General features: G+C 36.4%; 1 protein-coding gene across 18 annotated transcripts in view; it reads left to right on the top strand.

The window, feature by feature from the left end:
- ERC2 (ELKS/RAB6-interacting/CAST family member 2) overlaps positions 1 to 25,859 on the top strand; it is a 421,439-nt gene that overhangs the window by 215,877 nt on the left and 179,703 nt on the right. For all 18 annotated transcript variants that reach the window (XR_010368539.1, XR_010368528.1, XR_010368540.1 and 15 more), the window contains one exon: positions 7,643 to 7,803. Coding sequence is in view for 2 of the 18 variants with exons in the window: in XM_064432578.1 (XP_064288648.1) it covers positions 7,643 to 7,803 (161 nt within the window). In the remaining 16 variants the exon portion in view is untranslated. The remainder of the gene's footprint in view (positions 1 to 7,642; positions 7,804 to 25,859) is intronic.

Raw genomic sequence — 25,859 nt, 5'->3', positions numbered from 1 at the left:
GTTTTTAAGGAGATAGCATGTCCATGCCACTGGCTTCTTTATGTGTGCCAAGCCAATAAAATATTACATAAATAGTTTTAGAGCAAAAATGCTCTAGGATTAAGTATACAGAGCAATATTATCTGTATTAAGAGAAGAGCACAGATGTGTCTTCCTTGAGCATCCAGTAGTCACATGAACTTTTAAAGATGGCATGAAATTCTTATTGCTGCAGAAGCTATATCTTCCAATCATTTACATGAATCTTTATATTGCTGCCTACTAATACTATTTATTAATATTCATTGTGTCAAACCTTGTTAGGATTTTTTTTCTGAGATTCCTGACATAAAATTATTCAAGTATTTTCATACGATAACATTTTTGCTTTAATGAGTTTTACTTGCTATTTCACAATATGTAAGCATGATTCAGGGTGTGGAAAACCTCTTTCTTACATAAACTACCTGTTTGCACTAAGACTTTACACACACCATATGAATCCCTGCTGTGTTTGTATACATTCTGAGTATTATTCTAACTTGAATAATATATTGGGATTATGGATTAAAAGCAGTGGGCAAACAGCTTTGTGCACTGTAACCTAACAAGCGTGCTACGAATCAACTTTTTGGCAAGAAAACTCCCAATCTGCCCTCTCTCCCAGAAGTTGACCTGGTGGATGAAATAGTAGATGTGTGCATGATTCTAGGCATGCCTTCTCCAAAGATCAACATTTGTACACACTTTAGTCACTTTTATACGCAGTGCTATTGACATTAACCAGGGAGGCTGCTCTGACAGCGCCGGGCTCTAACACCAGCTAAAGAGCTGCTCTGCTCTGCTTGCATGGTTTATCTGAAAGGACTCAACACCAAAATCACACAGCATAATTGTTTTCAGCCCATAAGGGTTCTCTTCCAGATACAATATCCTGTAGGACAATTGAGTGTCCTACTGAAATCAGCATATGTTCAATAGTCAACTCAATTTACTTTGCTTTTATTCTTCTGAAAACATTAGATTGAGCTCTGTAATTTATCAATATGTTGTGTCAAATTTGCTTTCACTTGCAGAGCTATAAAACATTTTTCATGCTACCTTTGTAATTGGGTTTGGACAGTATCAAACAAGTGTAAGAGCAGAGCTAAGGCTACCAGCTGGTTAAAAAGATCATACACTTGCTCAGATGAAGCTCAGTGGAGAAGAGGAGAAAATTAACAAGACATGTCAATGAAATAATTAATTTTCAAAGTAAAAGAAAAACAAACAGATGATGCGCTTTTTTTTTTGTTTTCTTCTGTTAAAAAAATGGACTTGCGCAGTTTCTCAGGTGCTTGGTCTTGTTTCCATCACAGTGCATGTCTGGATGAATGAGTTAAATGGGGCCAAGTGTGAATTAGGCCTTGTCAGCATGAAATTTGCCTTGGAAAAAGAACACTTTTTTGCTGATTCTTGCACCACTTTAAATACTGTATCTTTATTGACATGGTATGAGGGCTGGTTTTAATTTTTTATTTTTAAAATTACATAGCCTTGAAATATCACAACGTGACATTATTTACTTCATCATATATATAACAGTGTTTTGCTATTGATGAAAGAGCTTCTGTTTGGGACAAAACATTCCAGTTGCATCTGAGAGGAGTACTCTGTACTCTTGCCCGTCCTTTTCAGTTTTCCTGAAGGTCACATTCACATTTTGGCAGTGGGCTGTCGTACAGTGTATTTTCCCTGAAGCTAAGTGAGAATATTGTAACTGGGGGCCACTGTGTTTCACAAGATGAAGTGTTCCTGGGACAGCAGGGGAAGCATCATTTTTGTTTGTAATTGAGAATAGCTTTTGTTTTCATCTGTCTAGGAGCATGACCCTAGAGCACAGAGGTTACTATTATTTAGATCATCATTTTGTTTGATTTAATAGAAAAAAATGGTGTTGCTTTTAGTTGTTGGTTTGGTTTGGCTTTTTGAACTGATAGTTACTCTATTTAAGTGATTATGACCAGTATTTTCCAAAATTATTTAATTATGTTTTTCAGTTATAGGTTAAATCACTATATTAGTTGGAAAACCAAATTACAGATAATGAATCAAACAATGATATTGTTGTGGTCCTATATTTTATTGAATTACTGAGGCTTAGAATAAGATGAGCAATGTTCTAACTGCCAATACCAGAAAAGTGAACCACTTGAACACAGTTCCCAAAACTTTCTTTCAAAATCTTAACTTAAAGACCACAGCATTAGTAATCTTTTCATTTAGGATATCTATTTATTTTAAGCTATAGGAATCCACTATATTTCAGAATAATTCTATGTAGAGATGGACATATGTCTCTGTCATAGCACTGTGCTTATGTGAATTAATGTGGCTGGTAGCCACCATGTGACAGCCAGCAAAGTAATAGTAAGGAAAGGAAAGAACCTTCTCTCTCTGCCTGTGGTCTGGAAGGGAAATCTGTGCTCTCTCTATTCTGTCTCCTCTTTATCTGAATGAAACAAAAACCTTGTGAGTTCTTAACATAGCTTTTAGCAGGAGGATTAAAATACTTTAAATCTTTCTTTTAGTAATGAAGTAATCTCAGTGAGGTTTTTGATGTCTAATTCTGCACCGTGGCATCCCATTTGCTAATTGTGCTGTTGTGTTCCTAAGGATGTGGCCCTTCCCTGGGGACTGCTGCTGCAGTGATTCTGGTGCTTTGTGTTGAACTGCCACTGCATTGCAGGCTGATGTCACTAGGCCCTATGTATCTAGTATTTTATGAGTTGAAAAACCAACCTGAAATTTATAAATACTGCTTAATATTCTGTCAAATCCTTCACTTATGATGTTTACTTTAAAGCTTTTATGCATTCTAGAGTATGGTTACTTTTCTCTTCTCTGACAATTTCCAAAGTTGTGAGACATAGCATGTGTCTAATTTCTTTGTTTGGCAAGGCTCAGGAGCATCAGCCTCCGTAACTGTCCTGGTTTTGTTAGACCTGTTTCCTGGCTTTAAGAACTGTGATGGAAGTCAGAGGTGAGGAATTTGTCTATGGATGACAAATGGGATGGGAAGAGAGTAGAGGGGAGGGTGACAAAGAGTTTATTTCCATGTCTTGCAAAGCTCAGGATGACACTTTGCTATGTCTGTTTGCTTTTGTGAAAAACACCTTTGTAATGAAACTGTTGAGGCAGTTGCCCACAGTGGAAATTTGCATTAGAAACAGGAAGGAACATGGTATTTACAAACCATCCTGCAGGACAGCACTGGCAATTTTAAAAGCATTAGGTCCACATGGCTGGTGCTGGCCCTCCTGTAGGTGTATAATTAAATTAGTTATGAGATAAAGTGGTCCTTTGCATGGCCAGCAGCTGCTGGCACAGCATCCTGGCATGCCTGGCACTCACCTTCACTGTGCGAGGCACTGGCAATGTGTTCGTGGCAAAGGCTGAGAGTCAAAAGAGCTGGTGGGTGGATATTTGGTGTGTCCAAATTCCAGCTCTCATCTGTTTTCCCTCATCTCTGTGAATGTGCTTTCTATGCCCTTTTAGTCCAGTGACAGAATAAATTTGTAGGAAAGCCACAAAGAGAAAGTTTGAGGATTATAGTCTTTCCTTTTTTACAATCTCATGCTTAATCTAAGGGGAAAACCCCCAAATATTATTTTTATTAAATTCATCTTCACAGAGCTGGAGATAACTGAAATTTATGTAGTGTGTAACTTGGTGTAGAGAAAAAAAGGCATTTCCTTAGGAAATGGAAAAAAAACCCTTTCAAAACAACCGGATGGATTCTTACACTGAACGACTTATTATCAAAATGCATCCAGCTTTATTGAATGAATGTAATTGTTTGTTAAACTTGTTTAAAACTGTAATGGTTAATATTTTAATATTAAAGTAAAAGAATCTCTAAATAGATGGATTTCTTTATTTCCTTCTACTATGTAAAATTCATAAATGATCTGTGTGCTAACACAAGATTAGGTTTTAAAATGAAAGAGGTATGAAATTTTGTATAGCTACTGATACTTGAAAAAGTCAGGGAAATCCAAAACTCTTGTATTTATCACCAATGTTGTTGCCAAAATGAAGTGCCAACCCTTTAAATGTAGTAGTTCTAACCATACTAACCTTGACTGCTGGAATGTTGCCAGCTATTCGTCATCCTGCAGAAATATATTATACTTGAACTGAGAAAACATGCAATTGTCCCTCCCCCTCTTCATTCCCACAAACTGGAGCAGTATTATGTTAGCCTGAGCTGTACTGAGCCGAATCCAATCTGGAATTAAGAATGCTCCAGGGCATTTTTAATAAACTGTCATTCATTTGAACTCTAACCTCCTTTAATTTGCAGAATCTGGTAGCGCAGATGTATTCTTCAGCCACATTCATTTTTTTCTTTTCTTATCTTGGTGTGAAACACTGCTGATAGCACTTAAAAATGTGAAGCTGCAGAACAAGTAGAAAGTGCTCACTGAAAATAGACTCAAAACTAAGAAACAATTACTGTAGTTTAGTTTGCTGGGTTTCTGCCATTCTGAAATGTAAACTTAATTCTAGTGCAGATTTTAATAAAATCCTCAAAGTGCCGAGGTCAGTTAAGCTCTTTCTGAAAGTATGAAAAAAAAAAAGGCTTTTATTACAAAATGCAAAGGACAAAATGAGGCCATTGTCTTGCAAAAGGGAAGAAAACTCAGCTCTCAGCTAGTAACATATTCAGGGCATAGAATACTCCTGAGCTAAGTGCAGTCACTGAGGTTCTTGCCATGAACTCTTTCAAAACTTGTATTCCTGGGAATTCAAAACATGTAGGGTTTGTGGTAGGAGCATTTACACTGAGGGATAGGGCTGGGGAAAGGGAGCAGCTTCCAGGTGGGAACTGCCCCCAGTGCCTCTGCCCCTGCCAGGTGGTGCTGCTGGGCTGGGGCAGGGATTGCCCCAAACCAAAATTTCTATCTATAATATTGCCTTCAGTGGTTAATTTTCCATTGTAACACATCTGCTACAGCTATATAATTAGCATGGTGAGAGGATTGTTTGTGCAACTTCAACATTCACACGTTTACATTTGATAGGAATGGATTTTTAAAAAAAATCAGTTTCTTGTGTGCATGCCTGCCAGTTGAATTTTGCTGTAGGTGTTGGTAGGACAGTTAACTAGGAAAACGTGCAGCCATGAACTTGGGTCATCTTCGAAAAATGAAGGAAGAACTAGCTGGCAAATACTGTGTTGAAAGTGTAAATGCAAATAAAACTTTGAAGTCAACCCATGTTAATGATTTGTGGTTTGAAAAAGTTTTCATATTTAAGTTTTGAAAGTTTTTTTCCTTTCTCTTTTAAACTTTGATCTCTTTTGTCTGGCAATGTAAGAGTATGTTACTAATAGACATTAACAAATCCACAGCTTTGTTTTCCATAAGTCTTTAACTCTCTTAAATGTTTTGAAATGTAAATTATGTGATATATGTGATATGTACTTGGGTGAGGATTCAGTCAATCATCAGGTTGGGTACCAAATTGAGAACATGGAAAGGGAGCACAATGATACTAAAAATACAGAAGTTCAAGAATTCTGCTTTTTTACATTCTCATCTGCCCAACATATCTACAAGTGGGAGTGTCTTGGTGTTTAAAGATACTGTCTCAAAGCTGGAGTCTGTATGAATTAATGACTTTCTTGTTCTGATTCTTACTACAGTTTCCATTAAGCTATGTTGTCTGGAATTAAGTAATAGGGTGGATGCTCAGCAGAAACTAGATGCAGTTTTTAAAAGTACGGGGAAAAGCCTAACAACCCAGAAAACAGTGAGAAATATCATGTTTTAGTAGTTGAGTCTTGTTGTTGGAGACAGTATAGGTTTATGTTCTTGCACTAAAGCAGAAGATAAAGTACCTGGTGTTATATTAGAAGTTGAATCTGTTTTTAAAGAAATATGATCTCTTTCCTTCAGGCCTGTTAATTCTTTTTTTTTTAATGGGATTTAAATGTAAATCCAGCTTTTTTATTTCTTTATTTCCCTCAAGTATATGTTATCTTTGCTGCTTCTAAGAACATTCACTAGACAGTCATCATCTTTCTTCCTGCTTTCTTCAGTGGAATCTTGCATCTGCAGAGACTCCTGAGTTGCCCTCCTTGCTGGTTCCTTGATGCCACCATTACACTGCTTTTACTTTCTGAGTGGAAGGCTGAACATCAGTAGTTTCAATACTGTTGGTAATTCTGGTCTGCATTCATGAAATGCAGCTTCTTATGCACTGCAGGGTATCAGACACGTTCTAGTATTTTATTGATCTTACTAGAGTGTTTGTATAGGTGGTGTGGAAGGAGTAAGTAATCAGTGTATCACTGGCAAATGGGCCGTGAGTCCTTGTAATTCACGACAGCTCTACTATTTATTTGTATTATTTATTGAACTTTTTATATAAAGCCCATCTGTATTGGAATTGAAACAAAAATGGCTTATCAGCACTGATTGCCTGCTAGGAGGCTTTAGAGAACAACAGTTAAGGATGAGCTTGGGAGAAGTAGTCACCCTGATGACACGAACACTGTGGAATTTGGTTAGACTTTTCAAATCCCAGCAATATTGAACTTCTTTTAGTGCTTTGCATAACATGGATGAATGGAATATATCCTCTTTCCCATTTTATTTCATTTCATTTAGAGGTTCTTCCTGAGTGTTTTCAAGTTTATAAAATAATATTTGGATGAAGACGGTGAGAAAGAACATAAAGGAAGTAGGACATCTATTATTCAAATCATTATATATCACAAAAAAAAAATCAATTTCACTTTTTGTAATCTGTATCATTTGAAGAGGGAGGAATCCCACTGGCGTGCTGTCTACTGGAAAATGCTTAACCCCACAAATAAAGATTCTGCTGCTGGACAGGTGTCATTGTATTGTCTCCATTCTTTAGTGTGTTCTTTAAACTTCTCCATGCTAAGGAAAGAAGGGCATCACCACAACTTTGCTACACTTCATGCTTCAGAACTTCTCACAGTTATCAGGAGGAAAATAACTTGATTGTTATTAGAGCAGTTATAGACCTTTGAAATTCAGGATGATAGAATAATTTGATTAGAAGGGACCACTAGAGGAAATTCACTATAAACCCCTACTCAACGCAGAAATAACTTGAAAGTTGGATCACATTCTTCAGGCTTCATTCAATCAAAATCTTAAAATACTCAAGGACTGGAGAGTTTACAGTTTCCCTGGGTGACCTGTTTTGCAAAGGTGTGCATTCTTCATGAAAAATGTTGGGTTTTCATTAACGATTTTATATTAAAACATGCATCTATTGCTGCATTTAAAATTTCTGAAATTACTTCTATGATGAGTTACCACCACCCTGAATTTAAATAATAAAAATGGTGCTGGACATATTTATAAATTGTATCTGTATGTGGCAGTGGCCCAGGTTAAATAGGTTTCTTGTGTTAGCTCTATTAGTATAAATATTGTTTATTGCTAATGGATTCATGGAAACTTTGAGAGATTTCTTTGCTTTGAAACACCACTGTTAGTTTTTAAAACAGTTATGATACGAAAAGATTTGAACAGCCATTTACAGAAAATAATTCCTTTAGTGTGTTTTTGCCTCCCTGTATGAATTTAATATTTTCTTGTGGTAAAGAATATGGAGATGAAAATGTCTTCTCTCTCAGGTAGAAGAGCTGATGAATGCATTGGAGAAGACTAGACAAGAATTAGATTCTACCAAAGCCCGTCTTGCCTCAACACAGCAGTCTTTGGCTGAAAAAGAAGCGCATCTGGCTAACCTGAGAATAGAGCGAAGGAAACAACTTGAAGAAATTCTAGAAATGAAGTAAGTACCTCAACTTCTTTGAGAAACTGAAAATCTAAAGCCCCATCTCTCAGTGGGAATGTAATGCTGGAATCTCTGCCAGTGTCATATGCAAGGGAAGGGAGTTATTAACTTTCTATTGATGGTGCAAAGTTTGTTAAAAACACCCCCAAACTAACAAAGAATTTTTGCATACACTTTATATACACATACACTTTACACTGTATGTGTTCAGAATAAGAAAAGAAGAGACCTATAATTTAAATCTGACTTCTTCCATGCAAAGAAAAGCAAGTATCTATAATTATGGGATATTAAAGCTCTGATATGATCTTTAAAATTGGCAAAAAGAGTGAACCTGCTATGACTTGGCTAGGCTGATAATTATGTAGTTAACATTCAGCAAAAAAAAAATCACTGTTGTAATTTTGAAACAGTCTTTTTGAGGGAGGAAGCCATATATAACTTCAGGTCAATTGTTACTGTTAGCCTTGATTTTAAAGGAAGGGAAATAATCCGAAAAAATGGTTTTTGTAATGTTATTGTAAATAAGGCCAAGTGGAAATGGAGTCACATATTTAGCAGGGTTTTATAAAAGTGGATTTTAAGAATATCTGCCGGGTAATACAGGTGCAGAAATACTGTAATAGAAGGAAAATTGTTTCCAGGGATACCTAAAGAATTTCTGGTTTTGACTTTAATGAGGTCTACATCCATACAGAAAAATGGAATTATATATGAATTAGAATACTGTGGGACAATTATATTTTATAATAGATACATTTGAAATGTTTTTTAAAAATATTAAGTTATATGTACATATTAATTGTCCCATCATAACTCAGATGCTCAGTGCCAGTTATCGATTTTCTGTATAGTGCTTTGGTCTGTTTCCTCAAGTGCCTTTTTTTTGGTCTTAATAATAAGCTTTTTAAAAATCATAATTAACAATTGCTGAACAAAATAGAGGAAAAATTCTGTTAATGTGACTTTTAAAATTTGTTACACAAAATCTCACAGAACAATCTGGAAAATTTGGTTGGCAAAAACTGGTGAAGTAGAAATCATTTTGACAAAAACTCTTCTGTTTTATGAATGAAGGGCTGGGTGAGTGTTTTTAGAGGTGAAAGATGCAGCAGCGAAGATCCTAGGTTTTTTAAGGTAACATTAATTGGAAGCATTGATCATAATTTCTATTTATTGTTTAAAAAAATCCAGTATAAAGTGATTACAGTTTTTGGCTATGAGTTTCCAGTTAAATAGGCATAAAGTATTTGTTTAAGAACATTCATGGTACTTTCCTATGCTTATATTATGTTCAAGTTCCAGCCATAACTCTTTATTCTAGGCCCATCTGGCTGTCATTGTCAAGATCCATCTTAATTTACTGGCCATAATCAGTTCTCAGTTTTAGAAAACTTCTTCAATTGTCATTTCTTGCTCCCAAATAAATTTGGTTATTTATGGAAATTTAGAACAAAAATGGAGAGCAGCCTAGTCTTGTTCATATCTGGTTGGTCTTTATGAGCTGGAAACAAGATAAGTACCCATTAAATGAAAGGTAGTTTGGTAAAATCAACTCTTTCTTAACTTGATGCTATTTTGTGAAAAAATAAGGTCTATTTTAAAGAATCTGAAAGTATAAGTTTGAAGGAGGAGTTGCATTTGCATGTTAATTTCTGATTTTTTTTCTGAAATGTCTATTAAAATATTACTATATTAGTTCTGGAGGAAATATTTTTGCTATGGTCATATTATTTTAGCAGTGCACACATAACTCATTCTGACATTAATGGAAGTTATGCATACATGTTAACATTAAAATGCAGCATATGTTCAAATCCATCATTTTGTCTAATTGTCTTGTTGCTTTGTGCTCTGTGAGCATAAAGCAAAAATCAATGCACTTTTTATTTTTTAGGAAGTGATACTTCAAAAAAATCTCTATTGCATAGTGTGACAAAATCCATGGTAATGTTTTTTTAAGATATGTATTTATCATCCATAGAAATATTTCAGTTGGCCTGCACTTTAAATATGGTAGTTAGATATATATCCTAAGATGGCTTTTTCCAGACGTTGTTTTTGTTTTCTGAGAATCCACAAGTAGGAGCACAACCTCCTGAGAGCTTCACAAGGCTTGCCTAGAAAAGCTTATTCATTTTGTAACATAAAGAGCTTGAGGGTAGGAGATGTTTCAGCACTCTGATGTGGTGGAGGTTTGTCAGATGTTTCAGAAATGCCATATTTGTGGAGCATACTTTCATGACCACAGTGCTTTCATACAGATCTCCTTTCCTATGTGGTGGTTCCTTCCAAAACTCATAAACCTGCTTGTAACAAAATTAGGTAGCTGTATAGATAGATAAATGAGTATTTACATAATGTTAAAATTGCCTTATATATATATGTATGTGAAATAAATGCCTGCCCTCATGGAAAGTGGGTTTTGCTCCATGGGACAGATCATCTTTTTAGAAATGGTCAAAATTATTTTCCCTTTGGAAGATATAAAGTTTGACCTGGAGAGCCAAAAGTCATAAAAGAAAGTCTAATGACATGTGGTGGAAAAGATATAAAAATTATTGTCACTCTCTTTGTAAGTTCACATTTTAAACTATTTTGTCTTCAACTGCAACCTCTAAAGGTAAAAAGAAAACACAAAACTCCAACACCCAAGCTCCTGCATTTGTTATCAAAATTGTTTTCTTGGTTGAAAATCTTGAAGTTAACTTTCTGCGATATTTATTTATTGTTTAAGTACCAGGTTAGAAAATATTTCATTGTGGTTTTGCATTAATTTGATGAGCTTTCAGTGACTTAGTTACATGTGGCAAACACTGCACTTAGTGAGTGGTCATCTGATTAATCCCCCAAAAGACAGAACTTCATGTTTTGACCGGAAGATCTGACAAGTCTTAATTTTTGAGATTTAGTTGTTAATTACTGAGTGTTTCCTCTGTTAACTCAGCATACTCACTGCTCTGAAGGTTTCAGAATTCTTGCCAAGAGTTTGAAAGGCAATTTCCTTGCCTTAAATAGAGTTCATGCCATCACCTGTGGGTATTGCTAAATCAGTTTTGTTGGAATTGACTTTGCCCTGAAATTCACTACAAATTTCCAGAAGAAAATATATTTTCCCTTATGTGAAATAAATCGGATGGTTAGTAATGAAGCATTAAAGAGCTCCTAAGAAAAACCCCGCTACTAGTTATTTTATGCAGTAACAAAAACAGAACATTACTGTGCTGTCCAAAAAATATACTTTAAATTAGATTTTGCAGTAAACTTTCTTACAGTGACAGTATAAAATTAAACATCCCTTCCTTTAAGTACAGTCTCCATTTTTTAAAATGAAAATAATAAAAGAATCTTGCTTAACTTTGTTTTTTTCAGTAGATTTATTCATTTAACAACACCTGTGTATAGCCAGGGATGAAAAAGTTGTGGGAAGAAGGGGATAAAATGCTTTTTCTTTCCACCACACATTCAGCTGCTGGGCCAGAGAAGAAGAGGGCACTTGGATTTGCCACTAGATGCCAGTCTTGGGTGCAGGACCATGGTTCGGGTAGGGGCAGCTCCACGGGGTGAGGAGGAAGCTTGTCCTGCTGTGCTTTGTTCCCTTGTCTGTCACCAGGTCTGACTGGTGCCCTCCTGCCTTGAGGAGCAAGAGCTTCAGGCATGGAAAAGCACACAAATGGCTTCAAGTGGACTTTACAGGATATTGCAGGGATGAAGAGGGTCTTTGAATGGATTCTGGAAGTCAGGGGTCACAGCCTAAGGGGAAGACTGTGTAAAATGTAAAACTAAAAAGTCAGAATTTGTACAGAAGTCAAAATGCTTTATGAAGTACTAGTGGCAGAAGTATAAGAAAGTTTACCATTCATCTGGTTTTCTGCAGACATAGCCCTTTTTTCCATCTATAAATTTTACTGGAGGAGAAGTTGGGGATTTCACATCTGTGTAGCAGCTCAGCAGGAGTTTCAGCTCTGACAAGAGCCGTTGGATGTCCAGAGGATCTATCTAGATGTGTTTCCAGCACCTGGACAAATCAGCTCATGTCCCTGCCTTACATTATCCAATTACTATTTCCATCCATCACCATCTGAAACTGACACCTGGGGAGGGAACTCAACATGTTTGCCTTTATTTATGTCCTAATTGCTCAACCCTAAGAGGTTCTGACACCCACAGGAGAGTGGTTTCTTCCTCATTGCTGTGGGTACAGCAATAGTGAAAAGGGCTTCTGAAACCTCTCTGTGAGTAGTAAATCCAGTGCATCTGGAATGTTTCAGAGTAATTATGTATGCAATTCACCTGTTCAGGGCAAGCACAGGCCAGAGGCATGACACTCATTGACAGGAAAATCCCTGATGAAATTGCAGGGACTCTACTTTTATGTAGTCATGAAGTTGATTTCCTTTTTTTTGGTCCTTCCATACAACATGAAGGAGAATGAAAGGAATATAGAATGTGGGAGAAACTGGCAAAGTGATTTAGGGTTGGAACTGCTCTTTGAAATGCGTGGAACTCGCTTCTTTAAACCACTTTAAAGGATGGCTTACCTACAGACCTGTCTGCTTTCTGTGTTACAGCCAGGCACAGTGTTCCCCTGCACCCATCTTTTCCAAAAGCAAAGCAGGAAGGCAGATAATCAGTTCTCTTCCCTACACTGGAACCTGAGGTGTTTCACTAAAAGTTGTGGGCAGAGTTGCTTAGTTTATGCTCCTTTTGAAATGCTGGTATATTCTAAAAATAGCCACTACATACCTTGGGAGTAGTTCTAGGCTGAGTGAGCAGTAGTGGATACATGATATTAAATGAGTCTCTCTGAAGTTTAAGCAAACACAACAAGGGTCAGATTTCATATATTTTAATAAAGTATTATTTCGAAAGAAGATTTTTTTTTCTACTTTTCCAGCTGTATTTCAGCTTATATTTGGAGAAGGATATTTATGATAATTTCTTTAACGTGAATTCTTTAACAAGACTCAATAGGTTAGATAACAGAATGGGTATAAATAGCTGCAAAGTGTATAAGTCGTGTCTAAATTTCTGTAAAGAAAAAACAATGTTCAGAAGAAATTTACTATTTTTTATAATTTTATTAGAAAGATTATTTTGACTTATTGCAGCTGTTGTAATGTATACTATAAACATGTTCAGATAGCAAGTTGATTGTCTCAAAAATTGTATCATTTCAAATACAGAACGTTAGACTGTTTTTTAGTAACCTGTGGACTGCTTCAATTTAATTGTAGGATTCATGCTGAGAGTGTAGAGAGTCATATCCCAAGTTAAATACAAACAAACCAGCAGGATGTTGATACAACTGTGACTTCCATAGGAAGTAGTTAGAATGGTAATGTGGTCTCCTAACTTGGGTGGAAAGTCTCTTGTGACTGTTTTTGCCCCACAGACCTGTAACACAGCATGCCTTGACTAACATTTTTGACACCAACTTGCAAACACCATAAAGATTAGAGAAGGCCAAATGAAGGCTTTGTTCTCTGGAACAGAAGCTTTCTTGACTAAAATGAAAAGATGTTTTTCTTTTGTAAACAATGAAGGGGCTCTAAGCAGTAAAATGTTTCTCTCTGTGAGAATAGAATGAGTGAGCTGTTAACTTGTCAGAGTGCTTCTCTTAAAGACATCTGAGTGTCACTAAGTTCCTACTTACATTCCCATGTTCAGGTTAAAGGATAGTATACTTTGATTTTATTCTATAAGATTTAAAAGGCTAGAAATTTCATCAGCATGGGAAAAAGTTTATTTTCTTAATTTTTGTTCTGTTTAAGGTCATAATTTACTTTCAAAATAGGTTGTCACCTGTTGTTGAAGGTTAGTAAGATCAGTTTAGGATTTCTATAAACCGTGGTATGAGAGGCTGTGTATTGCTTACTTTTATATCAATATTCAAGAGAAGGAAGTTGGTTCCTTTCCCATTGTTTCTTGTTCCCTTTAGAGAGTGGGAGAGGGCAGTAGCAACCTTTTCCAAGTGTTTCCAGGGAGACAATATCTTCCTCCTTTTTATGGAAAGGTAGCAGTGTGTGTGTCACAAGAGGCATTGTCTGAAGGCAAAACAGGAGTTCAGACATATTCAGACAATGCATGTTATGGTTTGAATAATTAAGCATGCTTGTCTGAGCTAGAAAACAAGTCTGGCTTGTTTTCTTAATTTCATAAGGTTTTTGTCTCTAGTTGTACAAGTGATCTTTTGGGTTCCTTCGATCCACATGATTTGAGCCACCTGCCAGGCAGAAAGAGAATTTGGTGGTCATTCCAAATCTATATCCCAGCAGTGCACTTTGCTTTCCAGTTTTGTTGCCATTGTTCTTTACCCGTTTTGATACCTTGCCTTAACAGGAAAATAACAATCAGTGCTCCAGCAAACATTTTATATTGGAAATTCTATAATACCCAAATTTCCAAAATAAAGTATTTTACAATACTTTTCTTTTGGTTTAGTCCTTTTCCCAGGACCTGTATGGTAGAGAGAGCAAGGGGATCCTACAGCTGCTTTATGAGGGAGTTACTTAAAGAGTTTGAGGAGGGCAAGGCAGGGGGAGGATATGTTTGAAGTTTGAAGACTCAGAAAGGAAGGCATAAACTCAGTGTAGAGTTTAGCCAGATCTCCCAGCATGAGGAGTATCAGGCACTTGCTGAAGTGAATCAGTGATCGATTTGAAGGAGAGAAGTTCTGCTTTGTGGGGTGGTTGCTTGGTGACCTTCTGGAACTTGCTTTCACAGAGATTTCAGCTGATCCCAAAAGGGGTTAGACAAATTCATAGACAAGTGCTGGCTCTTTATGGACTTCTTTATTGGTTGTTGTTCTTGACCTGTGTTCCTAAAAATTTATTTTCTGTCTGCAGTATCAGCCCTTTTCTCCAGCATTGCTTGCTTTCGCTGAAACACACATAGTGATAAGATGATTTCTAACCCCTTTTAATTTTAATTTTTAAGGACTGGTTATATTGAGTCCACTAATAGAATATAAAAAAATCAATGGGCACACTTTGAATGGCCATTTGTGTTGCCCTATAGTGGATAAGTGGGTTTACAAGATGATGTAAGTGACAAAATGATTGGTTTAAAGTGCAGGTTATAAGTGAGATATGACAGTTACATGACATTTTCTAGTGATTTAACCACTTAGAAGACAGGCGGGATTAACAGTGTTTCAGGTTTACAGGTGTTTCAAACTGCATGAAGGATGTGGAGATGAAGAGTATTCTAGCCTTTTGTAATGTGAATGAAAATGGGAAGAAACAATTGCAGTTGTAAATCATTACCTTTACTTCTCCCATTATTTTCTTTTTCCTTTTAAATTAGTTTCTTCAAATTAAAATGCTTTTCTGTTTTTTATGTTTAAGTATGTTAGGGGTTAAAATTTTCTAAGGAAGCTGGTTATTTTTATCTGAATTTCAATTAGTGAGCAGTTTAACAATCTTCTAGATAAAGAAGAAAAAGTCAATATGCTATCTACTAAGCATTAAACACTTTGTCTGGTTTGTATTGCATAATTTCTTTATTTGCAATGTTAGAAAATATAAGGAATAGAAAAGATGGTACCGTTCAACTGGTGATCTTGACAAAGCTGTGTATATTATGTTTTAAACTTAACTTAAAAATACTTTTCTCAGGTAAAACAATAATGATGGTAAAAATTATTAGATGGGGTGGATTTGTTTGGAAGTTCAGCCAGCATGGGAATGTAGAGGCCTCCACTTCTGATAATACACTCAAAAGAACAAATGGCTCAAAAGTCGGAAAGGAAGGAGTAGGAGGCTAAAAGTGGAAAAAAAAAGAAAGAAAAAGTTAGGCTTCTGTTTCATGGATTTTTTTTGAAGCTGACTGAATTACGCCCTTGTCTACTGAAACCCTCTTAGTGTAATTCCCATTGGCCTCCGTGACACTTAGGGCAGCACTGATCAACTGCAGGCTCCCATAGTCCTAACCTTGGCTAGCTCAGTATGGTTCTAGCAGATGTTTCTGAATTTTAAACCTCAAAATATGATGGGTCAGGGTTTTGGTTTTTTCCCTCCCCCCCCTTTTCAAGTGGCAAATCTTGCATACTTGAGACGCAGGCCATGCAATTCAATGATAGGAATTATGAGCTGAAGGTGTCCCCAGTGAGATAATGCTGAACTTAATGGAAACTCAGATCTTTGAAGATGGAGAAGCAAAGAAATTTTAAAGGTTTGTGTCATTTAAACTAAATTGGTGGATTATTCTTTAATATTGTATAAAAATGCAAAATACAAAATGTGCTTAGAAATTCATGTTTTCTGTTAGAAGAAAAGATCTTATAAGGTCAGGAGAGAGCAGAGTCAGAAGCAATCAAACAGGAGCAGTTTTCCTATCAGCAGAAGGGAAAGATTTGATTAACTTTCTCTGCCTTCCCATTACTCCTAAGGTGCTGTGGAGTAAATCTACTGCTACCTTCTTCCTGTGCTTCCTTAGTCCTCCCCTGCCCCAGAAAAACAAGTACTTCTCTGTGCTGTGGAAAACCATCTAAATTCCCGTTCCTTAGTTCCCTCTAGTTGTGTTCTCTTGTGTAGTAAGGTGCAAGGTGTATTTGAAGTTTTGTGTTCTCTTGTCCAAGAGGGTTCTTAAGGTGTCTTCTCTTGTGCTTTGTAAGGTGTGAGCTCACAGGGCAGCCCTTCTGCCTGCAAGGCCATAAGTAACAGTTGCTCTTTTGTTTAACATATATAATGACACCTGTAAGAATTTATCCTCCTAGAGGTCTGTACCTCTATCTTGAAATGAGTAAAATATTTGCCTTTTGGAGGAGGAGACACCCTTGTGGTGGTGGCGTTTGTGCCCTCCCACTGAACAATGTCTGGATTACTGATGGTGACCCTGACCAGACTGATCCATCCCCTTTATCAATTCAGGGCCAGGTATTATGGGTTCCCATCCATCATAACTGTAATAAACAAGATAATAATAAAAGCATGACATTATGACTGTCCGTGCTGTCTGAACAATATGAATACAGAAACATTGCAGCAAAAGGGAATTTTTCAAATTGGTAAAATATGCCATAGCAAACAGAAATGTGCTAAAGCACTACCTTTTCAAGGAACAGCACCTCTCCTTTTAATGCTGTGTTCTTGTTTAGCAGAGACTAACAGATCATGAATTATGTGATGACAGTGGAAAAGAGGATGAGCTCATCTCAATTTTCTCTAATTGTGAAAAAACTGGCTACGTCCACACTGTTGTACAGTGTATCAAGGTATCTCAGCAATGAAAAACTCTATTTAAGAAAGTACATTATAAAAGTCTGTGCTCAGTCCTATAGTTGAGCTGTTTTGTTCAGCATAAACATCACCTTAAAAGGACACCTTGCCTTGCTTCCTTGGGGTCAAGTGGCTTCAACTGAATAGACAAACTTTTCAGGATGAAACAAAAGCTGGGTGACAGTACAAACTTACACAGAATATCTTTAGTGGAAAATTTGATGGTTGTTGGTAAATAGAAATGTTACTTTTGTAGAGGAGTTTGCATAATTTTAGTAGGAGTACTATGCTTATTGTGTTACATTTTAGTATTAAAAGTTTTACTGGAGGATGCAAGTGAAAGGTTTGATATATATTTTCCCCCTCATATTTAATAATGATTTTCTCAAAACCCATCTAGTTTCAGTTTTGTAAATGTGCAGATACTGAAGAGGAAATGTTGATTTATTGGCTTAGATTAGAAATGTAAAATACTTTTTTGTGGTTAAACTCTTCCCAGTTTCTAACCATTCCTACCTCAAACATGTAGTTTATCATTGTTGCATTCAGCTCTGACCAAAATTAGGCCACACAGGACTCTGATGATGACCATATTGCTAAAATCATTCTAGTTATGATGGATTAATCTTCTCTGCTTCCCAACAAACTTCTTGCATAGTTTGAAAACCAGCTTCCATGATACTCATTTTCTAGGTGGGAGGGTGAAACGTAGATTGGTCTAACAGCGACAGTCATTAAATGTGCTACTTTGTTCTTTTGGTTTCTATCCTCCTTGCCTATAGTTAGGGAGCAGAGATAGATGCTGAATAGAAAATGCCGAGGGAATTGTTTTTTGCATGAGGGGACTTGGTACTTGTGGTAATCTGTCTGCATTTTATGGCAAACTGTGTCCCAGAGGCTGGTTAAGTGCAGTTGATAGGGAAAGCTTTTAAACTAAAAGGATCATTTACCCCCACTCTAAAAGTCCCAAAATACAGAATGCTGTCATTTTGTTAACTTGTGAATATTTTTTATGAGCTGGACAACTTCATCCATCTCTTGCATGACTACCTTCAGAAGTTCCCTGTGTGGTCAGTAAACAGAAGTTAAGCAATTGATGTCTTTGAGGTTTAAAGGAGCTGGTGTTGGGACTAGTGTGAATTCAGTAGCAAAAAGCAGGGATTATTACCTAACACCTAGCAGCAGTCCAAGAAGAAGGGTAGATCATCATCTAACACCCAGCAACCTGATATCCTCTTAGCAGGGCAGAAAATGCTATGAAATTCATGAACTTAAAGGAAAAGAATTTTCACCTAATGAAAAATGCTTAAACTTGCAGCAGGCATGAAACAAACTTGACTGCTTTCCAGTTTTGTTTTGGGTGCCCATTACCCTCTGAGACCACCTGGATTATTTTGTCAATAACTGACAGCAAACTGCTGAAATGAAACCAGTGTTCCAGTTCTTGAGTCTATGGATCCTGCCCAGGTACCCACTTCTCTCTTTATAAAAGTGCTACAAGGTTCCAATCAGGAGGGAAATTTACCTCCAGGATTTTTAGAATTCTCCTAAGGAATAGAATTTATAATTTTTTTCTCTCAGAATAAGCTCCCTTCAACACTTCAATACTGTAATGTTTTGTTTAGTCTAACCTAGGTTTTTGGTAGTATCTAGTCTAAAAATGAATCTAATTAATAGATGACTTAAGGAAATCCCTCCTGTAATTTAGTAACTAAATGAACAGGGGATATCAGTATCTGACAACCAAGTTCCACTTAAGGTTAATGTAACTATTACCTCATTAGTACAAGTTTCCACTTTTCAAATAAAACCTTTATTGATCTAAATATGTATTTAACAAAGGACTAGATGAACTTATGTGAAGTTGGCTTTGTGAAATGATGCTGCCTTTATTGATACTGACTAGCTTTATAAATGTTTATTCTAATTATGTTTTATTGTGATTAAAAAAGATTGCAGATACCCTGCCATTTTTGTAAAGTGAGCTGTTGGAGCTTTTTTTGTTCAAGAGGAGGGTAGGATATGGAGAATAGTCCAGCTCCAGAGAGGAGGCCCCTCACAGGCCATATGAATCCACTTACATGTAAATTGCTTGTCTATATGAATTAAGGTGAAGGTTATGAAAGAACTGCATTTCTGTGTTTATTGTAGGATTTTTGACAGTCTCTTTCCTCTTTCAAGTAAATTTGGCTTAAGTCCACAGTCAGTACAGTTTTAAGTAAACTCCTCTTTTGTTACATTAACAAGGTTATAACATCACTGAGGCAGATTTCCAGCTGCATGAATTGAGGCCTGAGCATGCAGAGTAAGGGGATAATTAAAACCTTAGGGTGAGTGAGTTAAACTACCAGCTAAAATTGGATAAAAGGCTAATTGTCCATAGCAACATAGTGAGCGTTTCTAAATATCTGTGAAATAAAGATAAATATTCCTGGCCTTTTAATTGCTTTGTAAATTCTCAGATTCAGATTATATTTTAGGGCGTAACAAAAATAAAGAGAAAGTAAATAGAAGGACAAATAATTATTTTCCAGGTATTATTTAGTTATTAATTGAAAAACAGAATTCTTTTGAAGACTTCAGTGAAATTCTGACTTTCTTTACAGATCAGGAAGCATTTTTGTGTAGGAAGTATGAGCCTTACTGTGTGATACTGTATATCAGAATGGACTGGTCGGTGCTTTGTCAAAATTTGTCATATCTCTCTTTCCTTCCTCCTTTTTTCATTATTGAGAGTGGAGTTACATACCTTTGGTGACCCTCAAGAAGATGACATAGAGTCAGGCAAGATGATACATTACCACAAAGTTAAAAAAACAGAATGGGTTGTAATGGCAGCTTGTACTGAACTAAATGAATTGTGAAGGCCCATTTGTTATTCATTAGGAGAAGCAGAGCAGATACTGTTCTGCCTTCATAGGGAGCCTTTAAACTTAAGGTCATTTTACACTAGTACCCTTGTGGCATGGACAGCATTTAATACATTTTTAACAGCTTTTACATTTCCATAGTTTGCAGCAGTGCTTGTTGAATCATTTCTCTAATGAAGGTGTTTTAAAGTAGTTTAGAGTTACTTTGGGGGAAAAACAGGAAAAAAAAAGAAATAATTGGGTTGATGAAGTGACTTTATATACTAAAGAGCTAAGCAGGCAGAACGTATTGCTGTGAAGTAATGCATGCTGATTCCCCCTGCTACAGAAGTACAGCCCTGGGGAGCTGGGCTTCTTTGTTGTTGTTGATTTTGTTTGGGAAGGGCTGTTTTTTTAAAAGTAAGCAGAATTAAAGTTGTTTTTTTCGCAGTAGTCATGCCTCTGGGGAAGGAGGGTCTGAAGATAAAAATTTATGCATATTATTTAGCTATTTCTGAGTTGCTTAGGAGTCTGATGGAGAACATGCAACATTTTGGCATTTTTTTGGTGAAAGTGTGCACACTATTTATAATAACCCTTGATGTGGGCATCTAAGGAACTCATCATAAAATGAATGTGGAGTGGCAGGTAGAATTTCATTGATCAAAATAAATGTTGATTATTTCATTGCTCTCAAATGGTTCAGTGGTGCTGTGGAAAGTCAAAGCAGAAAGGTAGGTACCAATATCAAACACTTTGAGAGTAATTTTTTCAAAAGTGCTGAACTATTCTAAAATTTTATAAACTCAAAGAATGATTTGTAACTCTGAAGAAAGGTTCAATAAACCAAACTAAAGGAAGTAATAATTTCACAAGCTCACATTTTACTTTAGGTGACAGCCTTTCATATTTACTACCTTCAAATTATGTTGTGGATTTAGCTGTCAAGAGCCAAATTACAGTGACTTTATTTCTGTTCAAAGTATTAGGACACAAATGGTGTACTGAATTTCAAGAATTGTTTACAAATGAATTTAATTAAGAAAATGCTAATTTTCTTCCTAAAAGCAATCCATCCTTTATTTTCTTTAGATTAGCAGCATTCATTTTTTGCTTCATTGCAGATGGATTCACTGCAGTTTTTAAATTGATTTTATTGCTTTGTGAGGATAAATTCTAAGAATGTGCATGTGGATCACAATCAGCATTTGAGGAAGAAAAATGACTTATTCTTTTGGAGTAGAACTCAGTTTTTTCAGAGATTTTCAACAATACATATTTTAACATTCAAAGTCTATCATCAGTCATCTTTAGAAAATGGCAAGTTTTAAATAGCATTATAAATGCAACCATGATTGCTTTTATTTAAGAAAAGAGAGAGTTAATGTAAGAAGCTGTGAACTCTAAAAATCTTGTTGTCTGAACTATGTTTCAATAAATTTAAATTTCTTTTATGTAAGGTCAATGTTCAGTTGCAGTGGTATTACTGATTTTCCCTCTAGAAGAAATATTTGTCTTTTACCTTTTCACTAGCTCCACCCAGTCCTTGGTGGTTTGTGAATTAAAGCTATTTTAATGAAAGCTGCTTTAATCTCTCTAAGGTTTTACAAGTTCTTCACACATTTGAATGTGAAGAACTGGCAATATATGTCCATTAAACATGTCAAGAGTAGTTTGGTTTGGTCAGAAAATGAACCCCATCACTTTTGTTGTTCTAGATTTCTGAAAATGCAGTGGAGGGACTGTTATCATCCTGTGTCCATGTGATACCCTAAGGAAGGCATAGTTCCACTACTTTCATTTGTAAAAATATGTAAAGAGAATATAAAGAATTCTGTGAAGGCCAGGCATACTTACCCTAGGAGTTCTAAACTGGGCTATGATATGAATTCTATTTAAGTTTTTTTTTTCAAGCTAGATACATGTAATTAATGGTAGTTACACAACATTGCCTGAAACTGTTTATTTTTCATTTATGATACCTTACAAGTTTATTTTCATGGTTTTAACTTATTTGTCAGAAATGTGATATAAAGAACATCCCTGTAAAAGGAAAGTTGCAGTATGAACTGCCTGTGACATTTTGATGTTATCCCTTTAGCACAGAGCTGTCTCCTAAGTTGAGGATTTTACGAGCAGCTCCCAGTTCTGGAGTACTTCTGGTGCCATCCTGACTCAAACACTTCTTGGGTTGCCATTGTTTGGGCATCTTGTAACATCTTTAGAGGGATTCTGTAGCAATCAGATCAATAAAACACGAGGCAGCCCAAACATTTCCTGTGTGCCTCCAGAATGTTCTCTGCATCATGTGTCATTAGGATGGTCCCTGTGCCAACTGTGCCAACTGGGACTTTCCTAGAAAAATTCCAGATGCTTATTCTGCCACTGAAAAGTAATACTTCTAGTCACATGTTTTGATTCAGGCAGAAGTTGCAGAGTTTGAACAGGTTAAAAAGCCACAACAAACCAAAGCAAATGAAGAAATAATAAATCTCTTGAACACGGGCACACGTCACACAGTTCACAGTAATGACTGTTGAATCAAGTAGAGACACTAGAAGGATAAATTCTTTTCTAGAAAGGTTGTTCATATTAACATCCTGTTACAGTGAATCTGTTGAGACCTTCAAAATTAAATTAATATTCACTAAAACAAGACACTGTGTCTCAGCTGATCTGCAGTTATCTCTGAGTTTGCCTTCTATAAGTAGTGTAAGAAGACTTTGCTTGTGGAAGTGTTCAGTGACCCACTAAATTTTTAGCTTGTTTTAAATAGAGTGACTGTATGTGTGCATACTGGACTGAAATTCAATTATAAAAGTTGTCCACCCAGTCTCTGGAAAGGCATGTAAAAACCCCAGACACAGGTGATGGCCAGGCTGACTTTTATAAGAAACAGCTTTTTTCCTACCCTGCATTTTTAAAAAGTAGCTTGGTTTTGAGATAATAGAAGTGTACCTATGGTGGCTTATTTTCTTTGATCCTGTGTGAGTCAGCCCTATGAGTGATCCAGTGCATCCGGGCAGAATGACAGTTTTACCTCTTGCTCAGAATAAAGTGGCTCCCTTTGCTGTGGCACAGAAGAGCTGTGGTATGGTAGGATTTGTGGGAATCTGCTAATGGTTAGAGCTTTGCAGTGTGCCTGCTTCTACCTAGGATAGCTGAATCTAAGTCTGTGCAAATAATCAAACTTGACTGAATGGTTATTAGGTATTATAAAAATATATTGAAAGGCTAGATACATGGTAATCCACAGGCAAAATCTAGCAGTGGTTGTGGTTTTTTCCTGTGTTATTCTGTTATCATAAAGCAAGCAGGGAGTTATTTTAAAGAAAGTGTAAGGAAAATAGCTTGATTTGAAAGACTCAATATTGTGGTAAATCTGGTAAGACTATGAGAGGAAGAAAATCTTCATTTATATTCCTTCAGGTGACTAAACCTCAGACTGATAAGAACAGTGACAGATTAATTGACTACCAGGTAAAAGATTCATGTTGAGAGTAGATATCTTGCCTCATAAAGGAATGAACGGATTTTTGTACCAAGTGATCATTTTGACACTGACCATTGTGGTTGGAGCATGTTTTGTAGATGAGAAAGACCATAAATTCTTCTCTGTAGAATTTACATGAAAACAACATAAATGCATACAGAGACTACTTACGGTGTTCTAATCCCAGTGCTGCTGCAGCACTTGTTTCTGAATCAGTTGAACCACAGAGCAATCAGGTTGGGGTCTCCAAAAAAAAAGCAGGCATTGGTAATACAGAGTGTAGTATCAGTCCTCTATTTGTACAGGCAAGAGTTTATGGCAGCTCAAGGTGAAGAACAGCAGGTTCCAGGGTCCTGCTTGCTAAATCTCTGGAAAGCCTGGAAAACTCTGTAGTTCCCTATGTTAAGGAAGGAGTATTGGGGCAAGAGATGAGCTCAAATGAACTGCATAGTAATGTGCTGTATATTCTTTCTGAAATATTAATGTACTACATTTGGTAGGCAGGTGGTAGTAACAGTCAAAATCAGTTGTTTAAGTCAAAGTCAAGAAAATAAAGGTGAAAGCATTAATTAATTAAGATGAATAACAGGGAAAAGCTTTGGCAAAACAAAAGGAAACATACTCCAGTGAGGAAAAAAGTGTTTGTCTCAAAGCTGGTACAAGCTAGTTTTTCCTCCATTGGAAGGTAGGAGAATTGTCTATGAAATTTCAATGCTCTGAAGGGTTTAAGCTGTATGACCTTCAGAGATTTTGACTGTGACTGGCTCCCTCAGAGTCACAGCTGGGACAGTCTGGGGGTAGCAAAGCATGTTTTCTTAGGAAAATAATAGAGGTACCAGCTGTTGTTAGGAGCCATCATGTCAGTAACATGTGATGAATAAACATTGTTGTTAACTGTTACCTTAAAATTCCTGGTACTGGAGACGGGCTTTTTTTTTTAGGGTTTTTTTCAATTAGTGGAAATGAGTGATCTGGTCTTCAGCTAATTTATAACCAGAGTTTAGATTTTGTAATGCAGCAAATCAGGCTGACAGATTTCAGTGGGGAAAAGCTCCTGGTTAAATGAAGTGAGCTGCAAGAAGCAATAGTCATGACCCAGCTGGGCAGAGACAGATGTGCAGATGAATAACTGAAATTAATGGCAGGCACCTTTAGGGGGCTGGTTAATCTGCCAGGAGAGAGTCTGTCTCTTTTCTACCCACTAGTACATCAGCTCATAAAAAATACAAATGAGCCCAATAGCAGCAAGAGCCTTAAGATCTGCTTCCTCATTAGTGAAACTTCTGAGAAGCATTTCCTATAGCTCTGTATCATTTTTTTTGCCTTTTAAGCAAAGTTGTTAGTCAGAAGTATGAAGACTGAGTTCTTGGGGCAGGGGAAGAGAGAGTAGTGGAATGAATCAATAAAAATAAGAGTTCCTCTTGAGTCATTTTGGTAAACTGTTTATTTAAGGGTTTTAATGATGAAAAATATATTAATATACTTGATAAATGGTTTTTGTATTCCAGAGATGGACTGTCTTGTGGGGTTTATATTTTTATTCATGTTGTAGCCCATTAAGAGCAGCACTATTAGTAGATCATGTGATATTGTGGTCATTCTGAGCTATTAGGGTAGCAAATTCTCCTGTTATGCACAGCTAGAGCCAACCTAAGGAGAGGTGATCTGAGGATCTTTTCCTGACAGCATAGAAAAGTTCATGAACTCTAAGTTGTGTGTATTATGTTGAAAGAAAAACAAAGTTGCCAGTTTGGGGTGGGAGGAAATGCCCTTTTCAGAGGCTGAAAATAGAAAAAAGGGTGGAGAAGGCTGAGGAAAAAAATCCACTAATATTCAGGTTTAGAATGGTTCCTTTTCCTGTAGTTGTGGAAAAGCAAAAAAAAAAAAAAAAAAAAAAAAGAGGTCACTGGTCAAGAGGTACATTAGGGGTTGTTCAATTGTAGTGATAACTGGAACTGATAAAGTTAGCTAAGGGGGTTTCTAGCACTGAAAAACCTCAGAGGATGTAAACAACTTTGTTCCCTCTGTCTTCCTTCTGAAATTGCCCAGTGAAAGCTAGAGTTTGCTCCAAGCACTCTCTCACAATTTATCTTCTCTTTGACCTTTTGTTTGCATATGCTCCCTAATATATAGCAATTACCTCAAAGCTATTTGTAGTCATCATTTGGGATCATGTGGCTGGTTATGTGAACTGCTTTTTTTGTAAAGTTGGAATAAAAATTGTTCCAGGCAAAAGAACCAAAAAAGCAGAATTGTAAAACTGGTTGCACATGTGTTTAGTGTAATGAAATTTATGCCTGACTCTTTCCCTAATGCTACATAATAGATCATGATGATCTTATTTCTGTACTATGTAATCTTCTGTGTGTCTGGGTTATCTGACTGTTGCACTATTGTTCAAATTGATTTGGGTGCTTCTTTCTCTCCTTTTCTCATCTCCCTCATAAAGACTAATCATGTGGACTTACATATTTCTGTATTTCTTTTAAT

This window comes from Passer domesticus, chromosome 9 (assembly GCF_036417665.1).
Source record: "Passer domesticus isolate bPasDom1 chromosome 9, bPasDom1.hap1, whole genome shotgun sequence".
NCBI classification, from domain to species: domain Eukaryota; kingdom Metazoa; phylum Chordata; class Aves; order Passeriformes; family Passeridae; genus Passer; species Passer domesticus.
Note: the sequence above shows the minus strand (reverse complement) of the source record. Positions and strands in the feature narration are given on the sequence as shown.